This window comes from Phoxinus phoxinus (assembly GCF_949152265.1).
Source record: "Phoxinus phoxinus genome assembly, chromosome: 1".
NCBI lineage: Eukaryota > Metazoa > Chordata > Actinopteri > Cypriniformes > Leuciscidae > Phoxinus > Phoxinus phoxinus.
In genome coordinates this window covers 39,005,395-39,025,408 of record NC_136876.1, presented here as the reverse complement: position 1 = coordinate 39,025,408, position 20,014 = coordinate 39,005,395, and the positions used below count along the sequence as shown (strand labels likewise).

Here is a 20,014-nt window from a genome sequence, read left to right as displayed (position 1 = left end):
AAGATTAGCTTGCATTCGTCTGGGAACCTGATAGCTGATGTTAGCAATGAAATGGTAAAAAAATAACGAAAACATAAAACTATTACATAGATGTCATAACCTATATGTTAACTGACAAATTAAATTACTGCAAATTATAATAGTTTTCTAAAGTAACCTCATCACTTGAAGGAATACTCATGGACGAGGTCGAACTGGAAGCCATGTTAATCTTGGACTTTATTGGCCACCGTAGGAGTTAAAACGAAATCGGAATTGAGCGAGAGGAACAGAAACTAATATTCCCTGGATGGTCATATACATTTTCACCACTAGATGGGGGTAAAAATCACACAGTGTAGCTTTAAAGATAAATTAATCCAATTTAGGCCATCATAGTTCCAGATCATAACAGGCATCCTTATAATCTAAGAAGGTCACAGGGATGCAATCTTATTCTTATCAAAACGTTAAACAAGTCACAATGCTTGGCTATTGTTGAGGTGGCTGCCAAAGCATTGCTACGATGTTTTGGGAGGTCGAGAAGGGAGCCAACAGGTGTGTTCCATTTATTTATCGTGCATGCTTTCTTTTTGAACACAAGGTGGTGCTGTTAGGCAGAACTAAAAAAGTCTGACCTCATCAGGAACACACAATACCTAAATGTTTATAGACTTTTGTGGAGGCTCATCTTTTAACAAGGTGAAATGACAGCATTTCCTTCCCTGATTAAATGTGTAGGGCTGCCAACTTTTGAGTGTAGCTTGGAGTGAGAATTTTTGTTTCAAGGTTTGTTTAAAAAAAGCAAATAATAGTAATCAAAATGTGTATTGTGATTGTCAAAACATTTGGTAACTAAACAGAATTTGAGTTTAGTGACAACATGGTACAATAACTGGTAGGCTAACCATATTGTTTTTAGTGCTTGACTCAAATTTCAAGATTTCAATTCTGGTCATAAGCTTGTAATTTGATTCCAATCTTGATTTAGTATTGATTCCTTTAGATAAATATCAGGTACAGTAGCTGCATATCATTTTCTTGAAGGAAAAAATCTCTCAACTAATGCTGTAAACATACAAACTCAAATATAATGTTATTATAATAATAACAACGTTATCATATTTATTAGTAATATAAGAATAATAAAAAAACATGTAATATACTACATATATTTAGCAAAAAACTCCTATCTATAGTTACATTTTTCTTGCTTACTAAGGTAAATGTAACATGACATTGTTTACAGCTGTTTCGAGCCATTGGATGAGACATCATTCATTTCAGTAAGTTGTTCTGTATCTTTTAACATTCCTTCTAATGTTCATTCCTGATTATTTACAATTTTAACTAGCAGTAAAGAGGAAGAGATGGTTGGTTCAGGAGGCGTGTCACATTAAAGAGTGCCAAAACTTTATTTATTGTTTGAATTTCTTAATAGAATTGATGTAATTGAAAGCTGAGACTTCATAAGACGTTTCAGAGACGTTTCATATCAAAGTAACCTGCTCTGTGAGTTTCCAGCCCGGTTTATTACCACAGATGTGTCCTGTGGCTGAAACAAAGTCTTTTATCAGGTTAATATTGTATTATTGACAGATCTGTTTCCCATATTTTTTAAGAACCAATCTAGCAAGTCTTGCATGTCTTTATGCTTTGACAGACACACCTGCGTAATAACAAACTCTCTTTAAGTCAAATCATTACTTGATTGGCCTGTTCCTGTGTTTTATAACGACATTACCTACATTGTGAACCTATTGGAACATCTCCAATAAAACATAGTGTACACTTTGAAGACAGAGAAACATTCCACGCAAAATATCAGTTGGACTTGAGCAAAGCAAAATATACAATTGAGTGAAATATATCTTGGAGCGAAGTGAAGACCAATTTTCACAGAATGAGAATAAAAAAAATAAAGAAAAGGAACTACCCAAAACTGGCTGAACTCCAAAAATAAGTAGCTAGACAGGAAGATCCATAATGGAAACAGTTAAGAGGCCAACGGAAACCCTGAAGAAGTTACAGTAGCTTCTTAATAATAAAAAAATAATTGCGTAACATTTATATAGCGCTTTTCTGAATGTCTATCTGAATGTCTATCTGAATGTCTAAGCTTCTGTCTGTCTGTCTAATCATCCATCCACCCGTCCATCCATCCATTCGTCTGACGACTTCAGTCATTTAGGAATTGACGGTGGGAAGGATTAGCTGGGCGTTTTGGGGAAACACAACAAAAGGCACATTATGTGTTCAGCTATACACTCGTTTTTAATTGTTATTGTTATCTTAATGGGCGTTTTGGTACAACTGACAACAAAAGGCACATTATGTGTTCAGTTACACACTCATTTTTAATTGTTATGGATTTTGAAATAACTGTATTTTATTCTGTCATTATATAGCCTATGCCTTAATGTTCAGGAATGTCCATGAACGGTTCTCGCTCAAATACTTGTAACATAATAGAATGTGCTAAAGCCAAAGGAGGTGAATAATTTTTATTTGTACTGTTTGCAACTGATCAAGGTCTAAGTGTGTGTTTGCACATGCTAACTAAATAACCTGATTTGCTCAAAGACCATCTGTCGCTCGCAGCGCACGGTCAGGTGATAAACGAAGGTGTAGCAAATGAGCTTATCGGTTATCAACACCGGTGACACAAAAACATGCCCAAGTCACATTTCATCCATAAATCAAAAGAAACAAAGAAACTATTCTGAATTAAGAAAACAGCCTGTTTTGAGAATTGTGGGAGAAAAAAGTGCTTATTTGTCAGTGGTTCATAAAAGCCTATGTATCTTTATGCAAAAGTATAACTGTTTCTTTATTGAATTTGAGTTTGCATATGACCCACGTGTGTTCATGACAGTTTTTGAGAGATTCACCCTTAAATTTGTTCTGTCTCTGCTATAAATCTTTTGGGTTTTTGCTTTGCCTGTCTGTGCCGAGAACAGTATTCCTCATGACTGCATGGTTCAGATGTCCTGTATCCTATCAGGTGCCGGGGGAGGTCTTTTACTAGGCCACTGGGACACTGAGAACACGGAGACCTTATTGTTAACATCCCACCCCCTTTGAAGGGATGTCATAATCAGCAGTCGGGGCAAGAGATTTCGACCGGGGTACTGTGGGAGTTTGCTTATAAAACATGTTTGTTCGGTTATCAAAGACTTGTCAGACCTGCTCAGTTTGTAACAAGAAAGTCTAAATTTGGGCAGGAGTAAAAAAGCTTTGTTGAGTCATTTTAAAAGATTTTATCATATGGTAAGATCAAGTCTGACTGTTTTTGCTCAACTAATGCTTTTTTATTAAGTTATTCCAGCCAAATACATTTTTGAGGGTTAGTAGGTGCTCCGCATCCTTTTCATATTTTAAAAATGACTTTTTTGATGGGATATTAGGTTGCATAGGCTATTCAGTTCTTTTAATCACTTCATATTCATTGAGTTAGCATGTTAAACAGAGAATAAAGCTCTCGACATCTAGACAATGCTGTTACAAACAAACTAATATAAACTATTCAGGATGTGTATAGTGAAAAAAGCATGAAGGACACATTAAACTCCCAAACAAGCGTGAAAACGCAACTTATGTGCTCTTACTTTCTATTTGCAGAGTTTAATTGTTGATATAAGATATTGCTTCTGATGCTGAGTTGTTTTCCCCTCATTTTTCTTGCTTTCACATTGATTTTTTTTTTTTTTTTTTGCATTTGGAACCTATAGTGCTTACATAAAGCATCAGAAACGTACTTATTACACTCAAGTATAAAATGGCTTGTTTTGCTCAAAAACTTAGCTGGATTGTCGTTTTTATCCTTCTGTTTTGACAAGCTGGGAATGTGATTGGTGGCAGAGTGACGGATCCGGTTTCCGATTGGGGCGAGATGCAGTTTTTCTGTTGAAAAGGAGATCAGATAAGCTGTGTTACACACAAACATAGACTTTTTATTTGCGCACACACTTGTTGTTTCCTAGTAGGTGTTTTGCTCACCACAAACTGTTCTGTTTTTTACGGCAATTTTTGCAATATCTTTTCATAGTCTTGTAGTTTATTTCTTCTGTTTATTTCTTCTAAGATGTTATACTTACCCAAAGTTACCCAAATGTAAACTAAAATTATACTAACATTAAAAAAGATGCATTAAATTGATCAAAAGTGTTCTTTTGATTCATCAAACAATCCTGAAACTTTTTTTCCCCCAACAATGATACTAATAAATGATTATTGAGCAACAAATCATCATATTAAAAGTGATTTCTGAAGGATCATGTGACACTGAAGACTGGAGTAATGATACTGAAAATTCAGCTTTGCCATCACAGGAAAAACTACATTTGAAACATTTTAAAATATATTCAGTTAGAAAACAGTTATTATAAATGACAATAATATTTCACAATATTACTGTTTTATAGTATTTTAGATTATATAAATGCATCTTTGATGAAAATTAGACCACAAACTTTTGAACGCATCAGCTGTTACTTTTTTTGACTACTCACACGCATTATGACTTTATACTACATAAAAACTAAATGTTTATGGCCACAACGGTTTAATTTGTAGACCCGGATGCGAAGCCACTACTTTGTTTGTATTCCGTTGATCTGAAAGATCACTGTGCGATTCCCATGGATGTCAAACACCGAATTTAGCAGAACTGGTTCTAGGGGCCTCCAGCTCCAACTTGCAAATATTTTTCCTCCTACAGCAAGGTTAAGGAAAGTCTGTTTATACTCAGTAACTTAACATGTTACTTAAATTTCAGTAACTTAAATTTTTTTTCTGGCATGCCAGGACCAAACATGCCTGCTGTAGAGAAAATCTTGACCTCAATTTCTATCTAAATATTAAGCGATAACATCATGAAATTCCCAAAAATCTACTCAAGACCGGACAGGAAAAATGACAGGATAACATTGCATTGTTTTGGTAAATGTCCCAGTGCTAGTTTAACTAGACTCTGTGTTCTGATGACGTCCGGGCCACAAGTTCAAGGCTATTGAGTACTTTTTACACAGTGTTTTTACCCTGCTGCTAATTTGTCTAGTTAAACATTCGATAATGTGCCCCCACAATATATATAGTCTAACCCATAAGAAAAAAATCTTACATCATTCAATTAATTTTTAATAAAACAAATGTTGATCACTTTTATAGACAATACATATCCTGTGCACCCATATGGTTTCGAAATGGATTAAAATGCATCTAAGTGTTATTTGTTGTTTTCTATCTTACATAATCTACATTTGTATAATAGCCTAATCATAAACACCTTATAGGTTTTTAACACTCTACCAAAGATAACTGAGATACCGAAAAGCAAACAGCCCATTATTATTGAGCCCATAATGTGTTTATGACTGCGGTTTCCGTTGATATAACCAATAATGTAGGATAGTAGGCTAGACTATATTAAATACAGGTGAATTATAGCCTACATTGTTATAATTTTGATGATTATGGCTTACAGCTTTAAACCCCAAATTCAAAATTAGAATATTGTGAAAAGGTGCCATAATCATCAAAATTATAACAAATAAAGATATAACAAATTACACTTTGCACGTAATGAGTCTATTAGTTATTAATATAGGCTATTAGCCTACTGAATTACCTACTGAAATAAATAAATGAACTTTTGCACGATATTCTATTTTTTCGAGTTTCACCTGTATGTCAAGGTAACAAAAATACGGATGTGATTTAGATTTATGATATATTATTTAGTTTTACGACATGTGTCAGCCTTGAGAGGTTTCACAGGATAGAACAGATGTAGCCTAACGTTACATGTTTACAATGGTTTACAGCTCAAGTCTCGTCCAGATATTAGCGTAATGCTTATCACCATCATCGTCACGTTTTCCGCCTTAAGCGATAAGCAGGTGAGGTAATTGATGAAGATTTCTCATCACTCTAGAACTTCTACCAGGAAAGTGGAATTGTTTTTGATGGACGTGGACTTTGACCACGCCCTCTATTGTGAAACTTTTAAATCACACCACCAAATTCTGATTCCCCGTCACTAAGCCCCGCCCACTCTGTGCACCCCCGTTCAAATTCGAATGGTTCAAGTTCATCCACCACAACACAGTTTGCCATTGCCATAAGTAACCATTTTCCCGCAGCGGCAGACAAACAGGATTTCTTCTGCTTTAACAAAGCCATTTATTTATTGCAAACGTCCACTAGCCTATACAAACCACGTCAATAAACTGAGAAACGAGGGGCTACAGCTCATTGAGAGACTATGGGGATCTCATTAATGTTTTTACTGGCAGTTACATTCTTCTGTCCTGTTCATACAGGTGAGTAAACAGGTTTTCTTTCTCTTTAGGGGGTCTTTAATGATCATAAATTACGTTTTCTTATTTATTATTACTACTTATAGCTATTATAAGCTATAGCCTACTCTTATCAGTAGCCTATATAGGCTAAATGTATTTTAACCTAGAAATAGTTTTCAGTATTCTACATATATTCAGTTACACTGAAGTGGCCAATCTGGTCTGTAAGGTTGGATTAACCAAAAATATATATATATTTTTTTTAAATTGGGTTATTTATGAGTAACTATGCATTAATAAATACAATAATACTTCCCTTTCTGCTTTGATGATGTTTATATAATTATTTCCTACTTATAGCTAATAATATATATAAATATATTCTGATTATATTATTATGTGTTAGAATCTGATGTTTAATGATGCTAAATGTTGTATTGAGTACTTTTCAGAGGTGTTATTGCTTTCTATTGAATGCAAACTAACCTTTGCATTTTGCTGAGCATGAATGAATTCTCCAGCCTCACAAAGCAGGGCAAAACATAGTATAGCCTTACTGTAACCAAGTGTGTATATACTGTGCATGTGTCTGCTATAGGGGCCTCATTCCATAGTGATTTCGCACTCATGCTTTCCCAGAAGTTCTGAATCATTTGCAGTGTATGATGTCTCAAGGACAGTAGTAGCATAGATCCATGGAATGAACCAGAAACTTGTAGGAAATGCAGTTTTCAAACAGGCTTCAAACTTACATTCTACTAAAAAGATGCATTACTCATTTTGTCAGATTAGAAAAATAAAGTTTTAAAGGAGACACAATGGCTGTGCTTATGTTGTATGGTCTCTCAGTGTTGGTTTGGCAGGTCTTTCTGGATCGGTGTATGAATCGAATAAGCTGAGTAGGGAGGGATACTTGAATAGCTGCTATTGTTTAAATGTTTTTGTTGAGATGTCACTTTTGGCATTCTGTATTCTAGAAAAACATACATAAAAACCTGCAAACATACATACAGTTTTCATTAGCTTCAGCTGTAGATACATACGTTCGGGTGTAATTGTAAATGTAGGCATAGACATGCTTCAAACGTCATATTATTGACAGGTCTCGTGAGATTCACCCATGTACACTACATTTATGTTGACCTAACTGTTATGGTCTGACAGATCGTTTTATAGCTTGACAACAGCACTGATGGTTTTATTAACACTGTTAACCTCATGGGAGAAAGTTGAAAGATATATTAGAGAAAGATATGCTTCTTTACTCTCTTCATGTTGATGCCATGCAGACTCTAGCAAAGCAAGGACAATAGACCACAAATACTCCATTAAATGAAAAGATAGCCTTCTCATAGGCCAGAAGGTTTCCTGAAGATATCAGTTATGCATTATAGTTTCCGATGCAATATGATAAAGCAGATACATAACTCCGTTGGATTGGCTTCCATGTGTTATCCACCGTGTAGATAGTAGACTGTTTAGATAATTAGACACAGTGTCGAGAATGCCAACTTCAACCGTGCCTGTAAACAATGAACAATGCATTATGCTTTGGAGAGATGATGTGTGATGTCAAACCAAGGTCATAAACAGAGTTTTATATAAATGGAAGGTTTGTCTTTCAAGACAGATAAGAGCCGTCTACATGTAAAAATGTCTGTAATCATTAATCAGTTTATGTTCACATTTGAATGATACCCTGAATCCTTATTGGATGATCCGTTTGATGCTGTTGTAAAATGGTCGATAAAGTTAATATTTTTCTATATTGTGAATATAGTGTAAAGTTGCTGCATTGCATGCTTAGGAATCACTCACAGCCGTACAGTAAGACTAATGAACTATACTACTTGATGTAAGAGCCGTTTTTTTGTTGTTGTGATTATTAATTTTAAAATTACATATGTTTATCTAATAATATCAATTGTGTATTGTTCATTGAAAATTACCAAATTATTATAATAATTTTTTAAGTGATAAAGCCACTTAATAAGGTTGTGTGTGTACAGCAATTTTGCTACTTTTGAAGCAAAAAAGAAAATCCTGTTAAAGAATATCCTGACGGCGTTGAATAGACTCTAATAAACGTCACATGACTCTTCATCGTATGCAGAATATCTTCTTTAGGTACTTTTGTTTGATTGTATCATCAATTAAAAGGGTCACTACTTTCACTAAAAGTCAGCCATTTTACATGCAGCTAGTGTTAAGTGCGTGTTTCTTTTTGTTTGTGTATGCACAATTGTCTTTAAGATTGTTAGCTTCATGTTTTAGTAGACCAGACACCCATTTTTGGGTAACAAAGCAGGAAGAACTCGTTTCAATTCTTGTTGAAATCAGTTCCCAGTCTTAGCACTAGACTGTGTATTGTGATATGCTTAGAAAGCAGGACTAAGGAAGATGTCTCAGCCAATGATAAGGTGCAAAAGTCAAAGAGCTGGTATTTTAGCTCTTTAATGTGACCACAAATGACTAAAATAGCTGGCTTAAGGTGTCATTTATGTCATTTATGTGAAGCATCACTTATGTCTCGATCTGTCAGGTGTCTTGACTTGTGATCCACGGCAGTACAAGTGTGGCAATGGAAAGTGCATCACATCCAGATGGGTTTGTGATGAAACTGATGACTGTGGAGACGGCACTGATGAACTTCCTGCTGCCTGCTGTAAGTCTTCCTACACCTAAGATTAGTCAAATGTCCTGAAGAAGAAGTATGTTGGTGTAACATTAACGACAGTATCGGCGCAAATGGAGTCTGCAAGCTTTCAGTAAATTCAGCTTGCACTGATTGTGAGGGGGGAAATTGTAAAAAGTATTTCAATGTGAAATCTGTGTTTATCTATTGTTGAAACTTCTACACTCTTATTGGTAGCTGAAAGAAATGTATTACCGGTACTTCAAAACTACATTTTTGTGGGCACAGGTACAGAAAATGAATTTGAAAGGGCTATCTATGATTCTGGCCCATACATAAGCTGATAATTAGTTTGATGTTATGTTTGATACTTAAAATTCTGTATTATTTTGTGAAAACAAGCAAAAGGAGTATTTTTAAATGCAAAAAGTGAATTTTCATTCATTTTGAGATTATCCATTTTACGTTTCATAGTGTTATTACATTTTTAGTTGTTAAAAAAAATAAGTGAGAGTTAGTTGTTGAGGTGTAAAAAGGTAATTTAAATTTAAAAATAAGCTGGAAAGAGCATGAATTAAATATCCAATATCGACTGGCATCTAAAAAAAATGCTGCTACCTGATATGGATATATTGTACATCCCTAGCTTGTAGCAACAACACTCACATTTTTACAAAATCTTGTTTTTTCACTCTCTTTCAGCAATGAGGACCTGCAGACCCAGTGAATTCAGTTGTGGTGGGCGACTAAACCAGTGCGTGCCTAAGACCTGGAAGTGTGACGGCAAAGCGGACTGTGAGAATAGTGCGGATGAGGAAGGCTGTGGTGAGTAACATCTTGAAATGTATATCCTTTTGATGCTGCCAGTGTGCATGTGTGTTGAAAATCTCCATCACCACTTACAGCTCCTCGGCGGTGTCTGGATGTCGAATTCAGGTGCGGCAATGGCCAGTGTATGTCAACTGCGTTTGTGTGTGATGGTGAGATAGACTGTGACGACGGCAGTGATGAAGTCTCCTGTCCGCCCACCACGTGTAGCTCCACCTCTTTCAGGTGCAACAATGCACAGTGTGTGCCTCGATTGTGGGTCTGCGACGGAGATGCCGACTGTGTAGATGGCTCAGACGAACTGCCTCAGAAATGCAGTCAAGGGACGCCTAAACCTACCAAAAATCCATGCTCCTCTATGGAATTCCATTGCGGCAGTGGGGAATGCATACACAGTAGCTGGAAATGTGATGGGGGAGAAGACTGCATGGATCGCTCAGATGAGAAAAACTGCTGTAAGAAATAAGACTTGTTGATATTACATTTGCCAATTCATTCTGCTATTCTCAATGGAATGTTCCCGGGTCAATGCAAGTTGAGCGCTGTCGAACTGACATGCAGATAATCTTTGCATGGCACATAGCATGAAGGATCTGTTTGCATAGAGAAAAGACCCACACAAATTACCTTGAATAATAATAATGCATTACCAGTGTCTCATTCGTCCTAGATTAGTTTTACCACTACTAAAGGGATGATAAAGACAACTTCACAGTGCACATTTTGTATAGAAGGATAACTACGATTGACAAAAAACAATGCACATTTCTGTCCTCAAAAATGTCTTCCCCATAGAATTCCACTGTAAATGCAATTTTTGTTTCCAGTGATAATCTTTGTCTGTCCACAATGAATGCAAAATCAAAGTCATTCAGAAGATGTTTAGTGTACAGTTAGTGGGAGAAGGATTGTGGACCATTGAGATTTCACAGTGGGCAGGGCTACACAGAAGGAATTGAAACCAAGCCTTTAATAAAATGTTCCTCAAGACATCATGAAATATTTTACTTTTCCCATATGAACAGCCTTGCCCACATGCCGACCGGATGAGTTCCAATGTGGCGACGGATCTTGCATCCATGGCAGCCTGCAGTGCAACCACATAAATGACTGCAAAGATTTGAGTGATGAGCTAGGCTGTGTTAATGGTAAAACATACGAATTATGCCCTTTACATAATTAATATGCAAAACATATGCTTTAGGTGTTACTCTGATATGCATCACTTATTTTTCTCCTCTCTGAATTGCAGCAACCCATTGTGATCCACCACACAGGTTTAAGTGCCGCAGCGGTGAATGCATCGGCATGGAAAAAGTTTGCAACAAAAAACGAGACTGTAGAGATTGGTCCGATGAGCCATTGCGAGAGTGCGGTAAGTATCGCGGCATTCAAAGAGGCCCATTGCCTTTATAGACCTAGATCTTCTTGACAAGGTTTCAGAGCAAAAGCCAGTCTGTGATACAATTTGTGATTTTTAAATTCACAGATTCTAACGAGTGTCTTTACAACAACGGTGGTTGCTCTCATATCTGTAATGACCTGAAGATTGGTTATGAGTGTCTGTGTCCCACTGGCTTCCAATTGGTGAACAAGAGGCGCTGCGAAGGTAAGAATCTGAAATTGGTTCCCATACTGAAACAGATATTGAAAATCTGGCCATAGGATGTTTGACCTCTGATAAAAGACCTTGGTGCAGATCCAGTTCAAAGAATGATTTAATATGGACTTCATACTTATTTGCTTTTTCTGAGCTGGAAATAAGGTTAGAGTTTGTTCAGTAAGTCCATGCTGTCATGATTCAGTGCTTTTATGGACACTGTATTGATCCAGCAGAATGACTTCAAGCCCTCATTTTTGTTTGATTTCTTCAGACATCGATGAGTGTGCCAACCCAGACACCTGCAGCCAAATCTGTGTCAACCAGATTGGTAGTTACAAGTGTGAGTGTGAAGACGGCTACCAGGTGGACCCAGCCAGCAAGGCCTGCAAAGCTATTGGTACAGATTTTAAACTTTCAAATTGTCCTTTTCCATGGTCATATACTGACAAACTCATACTCACAAACATGGTTTTACAGGAACCATTGCCTACTTATTTTTCACTAATCGGCATGAGGTAAGGAATATGACCCTGGATCGTAGCGAGTATGCACGTGTTATTCCCCGCCTGAAGAACGTTGTGGCGCTGGACATAAATATTGCTTCCAGGGAGATCTACTGGTCGGATTTATCCCTCAAAAAGATATACAGGTAAAGAGAGGATCTTTGGACTCATGGTCAGTTTTGGGTCTCTGAGGATTGTTTGCTTGTTACCCAACAGACCGGTGCCTAGTGTCAAATTTTGTATTTCTTTCCCAGAGCACCAATGGATACTGCAGATAACTCCTCCCAACACAGCGTTGTGATTGGCAGTGGCTTAGATGCACCTGAAGGCATTGCTGTCGACTGGATCCATGGAAACATCTACTGGACGGACAGTATCAAAGGTGCCATATCTGTGGCAACAGCGGATGGAAGCAGACGCAAGACTCTCTTCAAAGACAACCTGGCTAAGCCGCGTGCTATAGTGGTCGACCCTATCCAAAAGTACGTCAAGTCCCAGAAACTCTAAAATGTAGGGGCAAACTATGTGGGCAAGTGATTTACTATGTTAAATCTTCTCCGATATGTTGTAGCTTCATGTTCTGGACTGATTGGGGCACACCAGCCAAGATCGAGAGAGGTGGTCTTAATGGAGGGGACCGCAGTGCTCTAGTTACGGATAACATTGTCTGGCCCAACGGAATAACCCTTGGTATGAACTTGTCCACTTGCATAACTGTTCAACTGTGTATAAGTGTACATTTGGTAACTTTGGTCTTTGGTCCTTTCTCATACATAGACCTTGTGAACCAGCGTCTGTACTGGGTGGACTCCAAACTTCATACTCTCTCCAGCATCAGTGTACAGGGAGGTGGTCGGCGTACACTAATCGTTGACCAAGACAAACTTGCTCACCCACTGGGTCTCACTGTTTTTGAGGTAATACTCCATTTGAACTTGTTGAAAGACCTTTCTTAGGAGGTTACCTCAATGCTCAATCAAGAATTCTTCATCTTCAGGAGAAAGTGTTTTGGACGGATGTGAGCAATAACGCAATTCTAAGTGCAAATCGTGTGACTGGAGGAGACATCACAAAAGTTGCCGAACACCTCTCATCCCCGGAGGACATTGTCCTGTACCACAACCTCAAACAGCCCACTGGTATGTTGGCTTTTATATAGCCATCAAAGTTACCCATTCAGTGACTTAGTATCCATCCAAAACTAAATTCTTCTGAACTCTGAATGTCCTCCCAGGAATCAACTGGTGCAAGGTCAACAACGGTCGCTGTGAGTTCCTGTGCCTTGCTGCCCCTCAAATCAATAGATTCTCACCCAAGTACACATGTGCCTGCCCAGACAACATGATGTTGGCCGAAGACATGAGAAAATGTATTCCAGGCAAGTCAGATTTGGTGCTTGTTGTCAGGACTGGGATTAGATTATTAATGTTATTCCTGTTGATTCCTAAATCCAACAACTGTGTTTTTATTTTGAACAGCTGTTGTCACACCAGCATCTCCTGTCAGGCCTGAAATAGTTACAACTAGTCATACTCAAGTACCTTCAAAGATGACACCAAAATCTGCTGGCCCGTCCACTACCAATGCGCAACCTTCAACCACTCCTGCTCCAGTGACCCCTAACCGACCCACACAAGCTGCCCCATTCAAGCCTTCCCAAACCACAACTAAACTTCCTTTATCCACCCAGACAGGTATGTCTTGCTTTATCCACCTAGACATTACCCTCTGTCCCGGTCTTCTCCTTTTCCTAGCAAAATCAGACAAACCTTAATCTCAAGACCCCAGAGATTCATCAAGATGATATTACAGTTTCGTTGAAATTTGTGAAAACTGTTTTCATTTTTTGTGTGATTTCTCCTTAGATGACAACTATGGTAATGTTAAAGCTGTCTCCGAACCATCATCTTCCACACCGTGGGCCTTGTACATTGTGGTTCCTCTCGGTGAGTGCTTTAGTCCGAATGCTAAGGCAAAGAAAAGATATGCTGTGTTATAAAACCTAGTGAGTTACCTACACATTTTAAGGGTTTATGAAGATGTGCTCTGGACATAGAGGCTGTTTCAATAGATAGGCGACTTAAAGTCGCGATGTAACGGAGGTATCAATAGATATTTTCCTCTGTATTGTGACATACACATCTAGGTAAACCGGAATTATCTAAAAGAAAGAAAAAATGTAGGGTGGGAACATGGTTCTATTCATCGGTTGTTGGTTGGATGGAGGCAGATCTCAATGCAAGCTTGCGGTCGAGAGGGGTGGGGTCTGTTATAAGTCTGTCGCCTTTACCGAAAGATCAAGTTGTGACATTTATGACAATTAACAATTACAATGTAAAAAAAGGGTAACATATACACAAATAAATAATTCACAAAAAAAATCAATAACATGCATTTAGAAAATGAATAAGATGAAATTCCATTTTATGTTTTTTGCCGCCTCCTAAGATTCATCCTTCTAAAGCAGCATCATATAAATCATTCACAACGAAGACCATCCCATAAAGCATTGCAATGAGCTCAGATTATTTTTTTTCATTCAAGATGGTGGACACAGCGAGTGAAATATTTATTATAAATATATTTCATTCAGTACTGACAAGGATTGAGTGTTGATTTTTTTATGCATATTAGAGCATTAGTTTAGCGACATGTTAATGGCATACTCTATTGAAATCAGTTGTGAGAGCTGTTTGTGTAGTGCGCAGTGTTGCTGCCAATGTAGAACATTATGATGCTACATGGACAGCAAAGCAACTCACTTGGTTTTGTAACGGTGCGATACTCTTCAAAACGAATCTATTCTATTCTCTTATCTTCACTTATCTTCCATCACTTTAAAACTCCTATTCTAATCTGAATGTCTTATTATCTTCTCAAAGCAATCCTGTGTTTGGTTGTGGGTGGTGCTGGGCTGTTCTGGAGAAAGTGGCGTCAAAAAAATACCAACAGCATCCACTTTGACAACCCGGTTTATCAAAAGACCACTGAGGACCAGGTGCACTTATGCAGAAACCGTAGTTCTGATGGCTATATTTACCCGCAGGTAAGATATTACAAATATCTACTGACTACTGAACACAATATTCATGATAGTAGCTTTAGCTAATGTCTTAGAACATCTAAGTTTACTAATATCCTATTTAGATGACTGTCTGGTATATAAGGTAACTGATGTGTCTAATAATAATGGTCTTATTTGGCTTATACAGAGACAGAGTGTGAATCTTGATGATGAAATATGACGATGATATAGAGGTCCATGCTGAAACTGACAACGTTTCGAGACTAGAGACATATTTGATGTCTTACCAACTTGGAAGTCAGTTCTTCAGCAAAACAACATTTGTGGAACAATGGAGATACAAACCGCCTTTCCACACAAGGCAATCAGTGCAAAAACAATCCAGGGCTGATGATTCAGGACAGACTCAAAAACACATGAAAACAAAGAAACCTCAAACAACAACAACCTCAGCTTATCGAGGCTGCTTAGCATTTCACTATATATAAATAATATAAAATTATATATAGAGATATATTTTAACAGCACTTACAAATCAAGGTTTTATTTTCATGAGATGTCCATGATAAGTTATTGTAAATAGAATATGTATTAGTATATTTTAAAGAGTTAAAATAATGTTGTCTTTTAAAAGTTTTTTTTTTTTGGAGGGATCAAAAATTACATTGCATACCATTAACGTTTTCCAAAATATTTGGTTCATATATTTTAATTAATTGAAGATACATTACATTTTAATATTTTATGCAAAAATAGACAATTTACTGTCATACGCGGTGTCAAGTTTGTGTTCCTAATGTTTTAGGCCATTGTTTACACCAATTGCAGTCGTCCTGCAAAAAAATGTTTGTGCTAAAATGGTCAACGTTACATATGAAACTGCTTGTTAACGATAAAAATACTTTCTCATATGCAGTATTGATATAGTTTCTGTTTATCTCAGCAATTGATTCCTTACCAAATTTATTGTGAATTGTCTGTGGTGAAAATGTGGAAGATTCATGATAAATAATGTTTGGGGAGTCAGGGAATTTTTATTTAAAACATATTGTAATCATGGGGATGTGACACATTTGTTTTACATTCTCTATGTGAATGTGTAAATAATTGATTTGTCTATGTAAATATGTTTAATATGTTGTATTGCATTTGTATTTTTAAGTATACAGTATTGTATATAAAGAAATGTTTTATTTATTTTTTTAACATCTAAAATCTTTGGATGATAATGAGCTTTCTTTGCTGTGTACTATATAAAATGTTTATTTGTAAGAAAAAAAAAAGTACATTCTGATTTATTAATTAATCTGATGCATTTTATAAAAAGTCAATCGCAACTGTTCTTGACCTGTGTGTAATCTTTACTTGAAATAAATATTTTGAAGATTTTACTATACCGTTTTTAATGTTGTAATTTTGTAATGACAAACATTTTCCAGGGCTGCTTAATATTACAAAATCCAATATATATCCAGTACACTTGATTGCTTCAGTAAAGTGAAGTTAGAATGAAAACTGAAAAGGCCTATGAGGATCAGTTTCAGCAGATGAGATGATCAAAATGGTCAAATCCTTGACATCAGCTAAATGTAAGCCTTCATATGGAGCACATGAGCCCCAGACTGAAAAATACTTCTGAAAAAAAAAAAGAAGCACATAACAAAGGCAGCTGTAAATGCGAACCTATAATGGACTTTTTTTTTCTTGTGACTGTGCTTATAAATGAGACCACTTTTCTTCTGGATGTATATATAATTCGGGTAGAGAGTGTCCTGTAAAACCACAAAGGAACTATAATAAAGCCATGACTTCTGGTATTCTAGGAAATGGGGTGATTTATTTCTAGGAAAAGCATTTCTAGGAAAGGCCCCACACAGCCCATGTCTCAGTTTTCAAAACACACTTGCCCCATGAGAACACCCCATGATTTACAGACATCCTGGGAAAAGTGGGCCACGGATTAGTTGGGGCCGGTGGGTAGGGGGGGACCTCCGTGACCTGTACATGTTTTTGACTACGGCAACTGCAAACAGTTCTACCTCCAACATGTTTTGTTATCGCTCACGTTTCTGGCGCTCCTTTGAGTACTGCGTGGGGCGACCAGAAAACAAGGCATGGAATGATGTAGGCGGGATTTCATGTGAATGTAGGCTACTACAGCTTTAGCATATTTTACAAGCAAAGTTCAAGGTGTGAATCGTGGTTACAGAAGATAAAAACACAATCATTTGTTTTAATCCTAATCTTTCAAATGTATCTAATCTATGTTTAGATTGGGGCTTAAAAAAAAAGTCTCTTATGTGGACTAAGGCGGTGTTTATTTGATTAAATATACAGTAAAAGCAGTAATATTGTGAAATATTTTTAGACTTTAAATTAACTGGTTTCTGTTGCAATATGTTTTGAAATGTAATTTATTCCTGAAGACTGTGATCAAAGCTGAATTTTTAGCATCCTTATTCCAGGCAGTGTCACATGATCCTTCAGAAATCATTCTAATGATTTGATGCTCAAGAAACATTTATTATAATTATCAATGTTGAAAACAGTGGTGCTGCTTCATATTTTTGTGGAAACCGTGATACTGTTTTTTTTTTTCAGGAGTCTTTGGTGAAAGTTCAAAAGAACAGATTTTATTTGAAACAGAAATCATTTGTAATGTTATACATTTCTAATGTGTCCTTGAATAATAATTTAAAAATATTGCCATATTTAGTTTATGCTCATTAAGTGTTCCAGTGTTTTAGTTCTTATTTTGCTTTAATCACAATCACAAGTGTGTCCAGAATGGCCTGTAATTGTTTTCTTCCCACCGACCTCCCAGAAAAATCGCATGTTCTGACATCACTAATGATTAGCCATAGATAATCTGGACACTCAGTTACTCGCAATGTTTGTGTGGCATATCTGTTGTGTTGCTCTGCTTTGGCAAAAAAAAAAAAAAAAAAAGGAGGGGGGGATGGCTATTTATATATTGCTTGTTTGTTATGTTTAATACTTTTAACTTCTCTTTTACTTTTATTGCGGTTAAATCGTCCTGAGTCAAAGTCAAGAATTTCACAAAACAGTTCAATGATTGAACGGTGCAACATATTCAGTGGACATAGTGATGGCCAGCCATTCACCTTACACAGCCTTTGTTGGTTTTGGTAGTTAAATACACTCAGATTTCAATTATTATTTACACAGCTGATCTCCCACTCGGTGGTGCGTTTCCCAAAAGCATCGTTAGCCAAAAAATGGTTGCAAGTTCCGTCGTTATCTTTAGTTCAACGAGTCGGTGTTTCCCGAAACCATAGTTCCAACGAACATTCGCAAACAGCATCGCAAAGTTGCGTGCAGGGAACGACCTGTGGTTAGAAGCAGTTTCTTGTTTGCATGACATGTGGACTCAATAAATCCTTATCTTGAGCCAAATAAGCAAGCTGAAATTCAGAACAATCTGTATCTTTTATTTAGAATAGCCTACATACAAATGTAATTTACGTCTTTTAGTTTGTCAAGAGATTTAAAATGGTGGTTGATGATTTCACTTTTCTAACTTTAGTTAGTGTGTAATGTTGCTGTTTGAGCATAAACAACATCTGCAAAGTTACAATGCTCAAAGCAACAGATATTACTTTTAAAGAAATTGCTTTTTAAGGAGGACTACAACAAACGGCTGGTAGCAACTACACGACATTCCTCCCGGGTAAGTGACATCACTAACCCTACATATAGGCCCTGTCCTAAATGGCACACTCCGGACTTGTGGACTTACTCAGAGTCCACACTTTAGGGACGTCATGTAGTGCAGACCTATAGGGCCCTTGGCGCGAGCACGAGGGCCCATTGAGAGGTATTTTTGGGACAGACTCGATCGTCACGCCGGAAATAGGAAGACGGTCCGGTTGTTGTTTAAATATTGTATTTCTACATTTACATATGACTCAGTAAAGCCCTGACATTCGGTTCTATTTATTTAATGAATCATAATGCGATCTTAGCCTATTATTCAGCAAGCTATTTATGTTAAATATAAATATATATTTATATTTATGTTTGAGACATCAACCACTGGTTGATGACCATAATGTTAGGTAACAACTGGTAAAATGTTCACCTAGGTCATACAAACCATAATGATATTTACCCTTGAATATTTTCTTCTCAGATGTTAACAATTGTCCGTGAGCGAAAGCTCCTCCCATCCGTTGTCTGATTGGCCTTTCGCAAGGATTCCAGGGTAGTTAAAGTGCGTGAAGCCTTCATCCATGCGGGCTTCGCGGAAGACCGCTTCAAGGGTACAAAGGGGGCGCTGCTGAGCACACTTCAGAGCGTTAAAATGATGAATGGTACGGCCTACGGACTCGTAGACTCAGCGAGCACGGCCAATTTAAGTCCACGAGACCGAAAATCCACATGAAGTGCGCCATTTGGGACAGGGCCATACATAAACATCGTCCCCGGGAACACGATTTATAGATTATCATGACAGAAAAATGCGAATTAATGACTAGAAGATAACTACACATAAGCTACATAAATTCATCAACTAACCATTCAGAAATGTCCTGTTGCTTCTACATGTTGTCAATTCTTCTTGAGTCTTTCCATCTTTGTCTCAGGTTTGAACATGATAAAAGGCTAAAAGTTTTTTCTTTGCATGTCTGTGTGAGGTAATCGTCGAGAGAAAGCAGCTCATTTGCATTTAAAGGGACACACACAAAAACGGCAGGTTTTTGCTCACCCCAGAGAATGTCTAATAAGGGGAGAAGGTTCACTCTCGCTACACTTCCGGCTTCTGACTGGTTGCAGTTCCACTCTGATTCCATATGAGGGCGCTCACAGGACGAGTGCAGGATGAATGGAGGTCTATGGAGCTATACCCCTCAAAATCCACTTTTCTCAAGATATAATTTTTTGTCTAGTAATTTGAATGTTGTATTCGAAAGGAGATGCAAAGAAATTGCACATTGCTGGGTGTTAGATTTTTTAGAGTCACTTATTTGCTTTAAAAAGTCTTTCAAAATGTCAATGACGTCATACACATCGTACGACCAGAGATACTGCTTTACGGCAATCCTTCAGTCACTTTGGTGCTTTCGCGCTCTGCACTTTATTTTCTCTCGAGGCATCGCCAGCACAGCTGACACAGGT

The 20,014-nt window shown here is 37.2% G+C and overlaps 1 protein-coding gene across 1 annotated transcript; it reads left to right on the top strand.

The window, feature by feature from the left end:
- The first annotated feature begins 6,078 nt into the window (after positions 1–6,078).
- On the top strand, positions 6,079–16,267 carry ldlra (low density lipoprotein receptor a). The gene is made up of 18 exons (XM_079602741.1): positions 6,079–6,302; positions 8,824–8,946; positions 9,619–9,741; positions 9,822–10,199; positions 10,770–10,892; positions 10,997–11,119; positions 11,234–11,353; positions 11,619–11,744; positions 11,825–11,996; positions 12,105–12,332; positions 12,422–12,540; positions 12,628–12,767; positions 12,848–12,989; positions 13,085–13,228; positions 13,329–13,544; positions 13,716–13,796; positions 14,733–14,896; positions 15,063–16,267. Exons 1-18 carry the CDS (start codon positions 6,245–6,247, stop codon positions 15,093–15,095), a joined length of 2,613 nt encoding a protein of 870 aa, XP_079458867.1. The 5' UTR covers positions 6,079–6,244; the 3' UTR covers positions 15,096–16,267.
- The last annotated feature ends 3,747 nt before the right edge of the window (positions 16,268–20,014 follow it).

Excerpts from the sequence above, each read along its gene's own strand:
- ldlra (XM_079602741.1), top strand. The coding sequence starts at position 6,245 with ATGGGGATCTCATTAATGTTTTTACTGGCAGTTACATTCTTCTGTCCT. Across the intron at positions 6,303-8,823 it reads CTTCTGTCCTGTTCATACAG|GTGTCTTGACTTGTGATCCA; the intron begins GTGAGTAAACAG and ends TCGATCTGTCAG. Across the intron at positions 12,768-12,847 it reads TGGGTCTCACTGTTTTTGAG|GAGAAAGTGTTTTGGACGGA; the intron begins GTAATACTCCAT and ends CTTCATCTTCAG.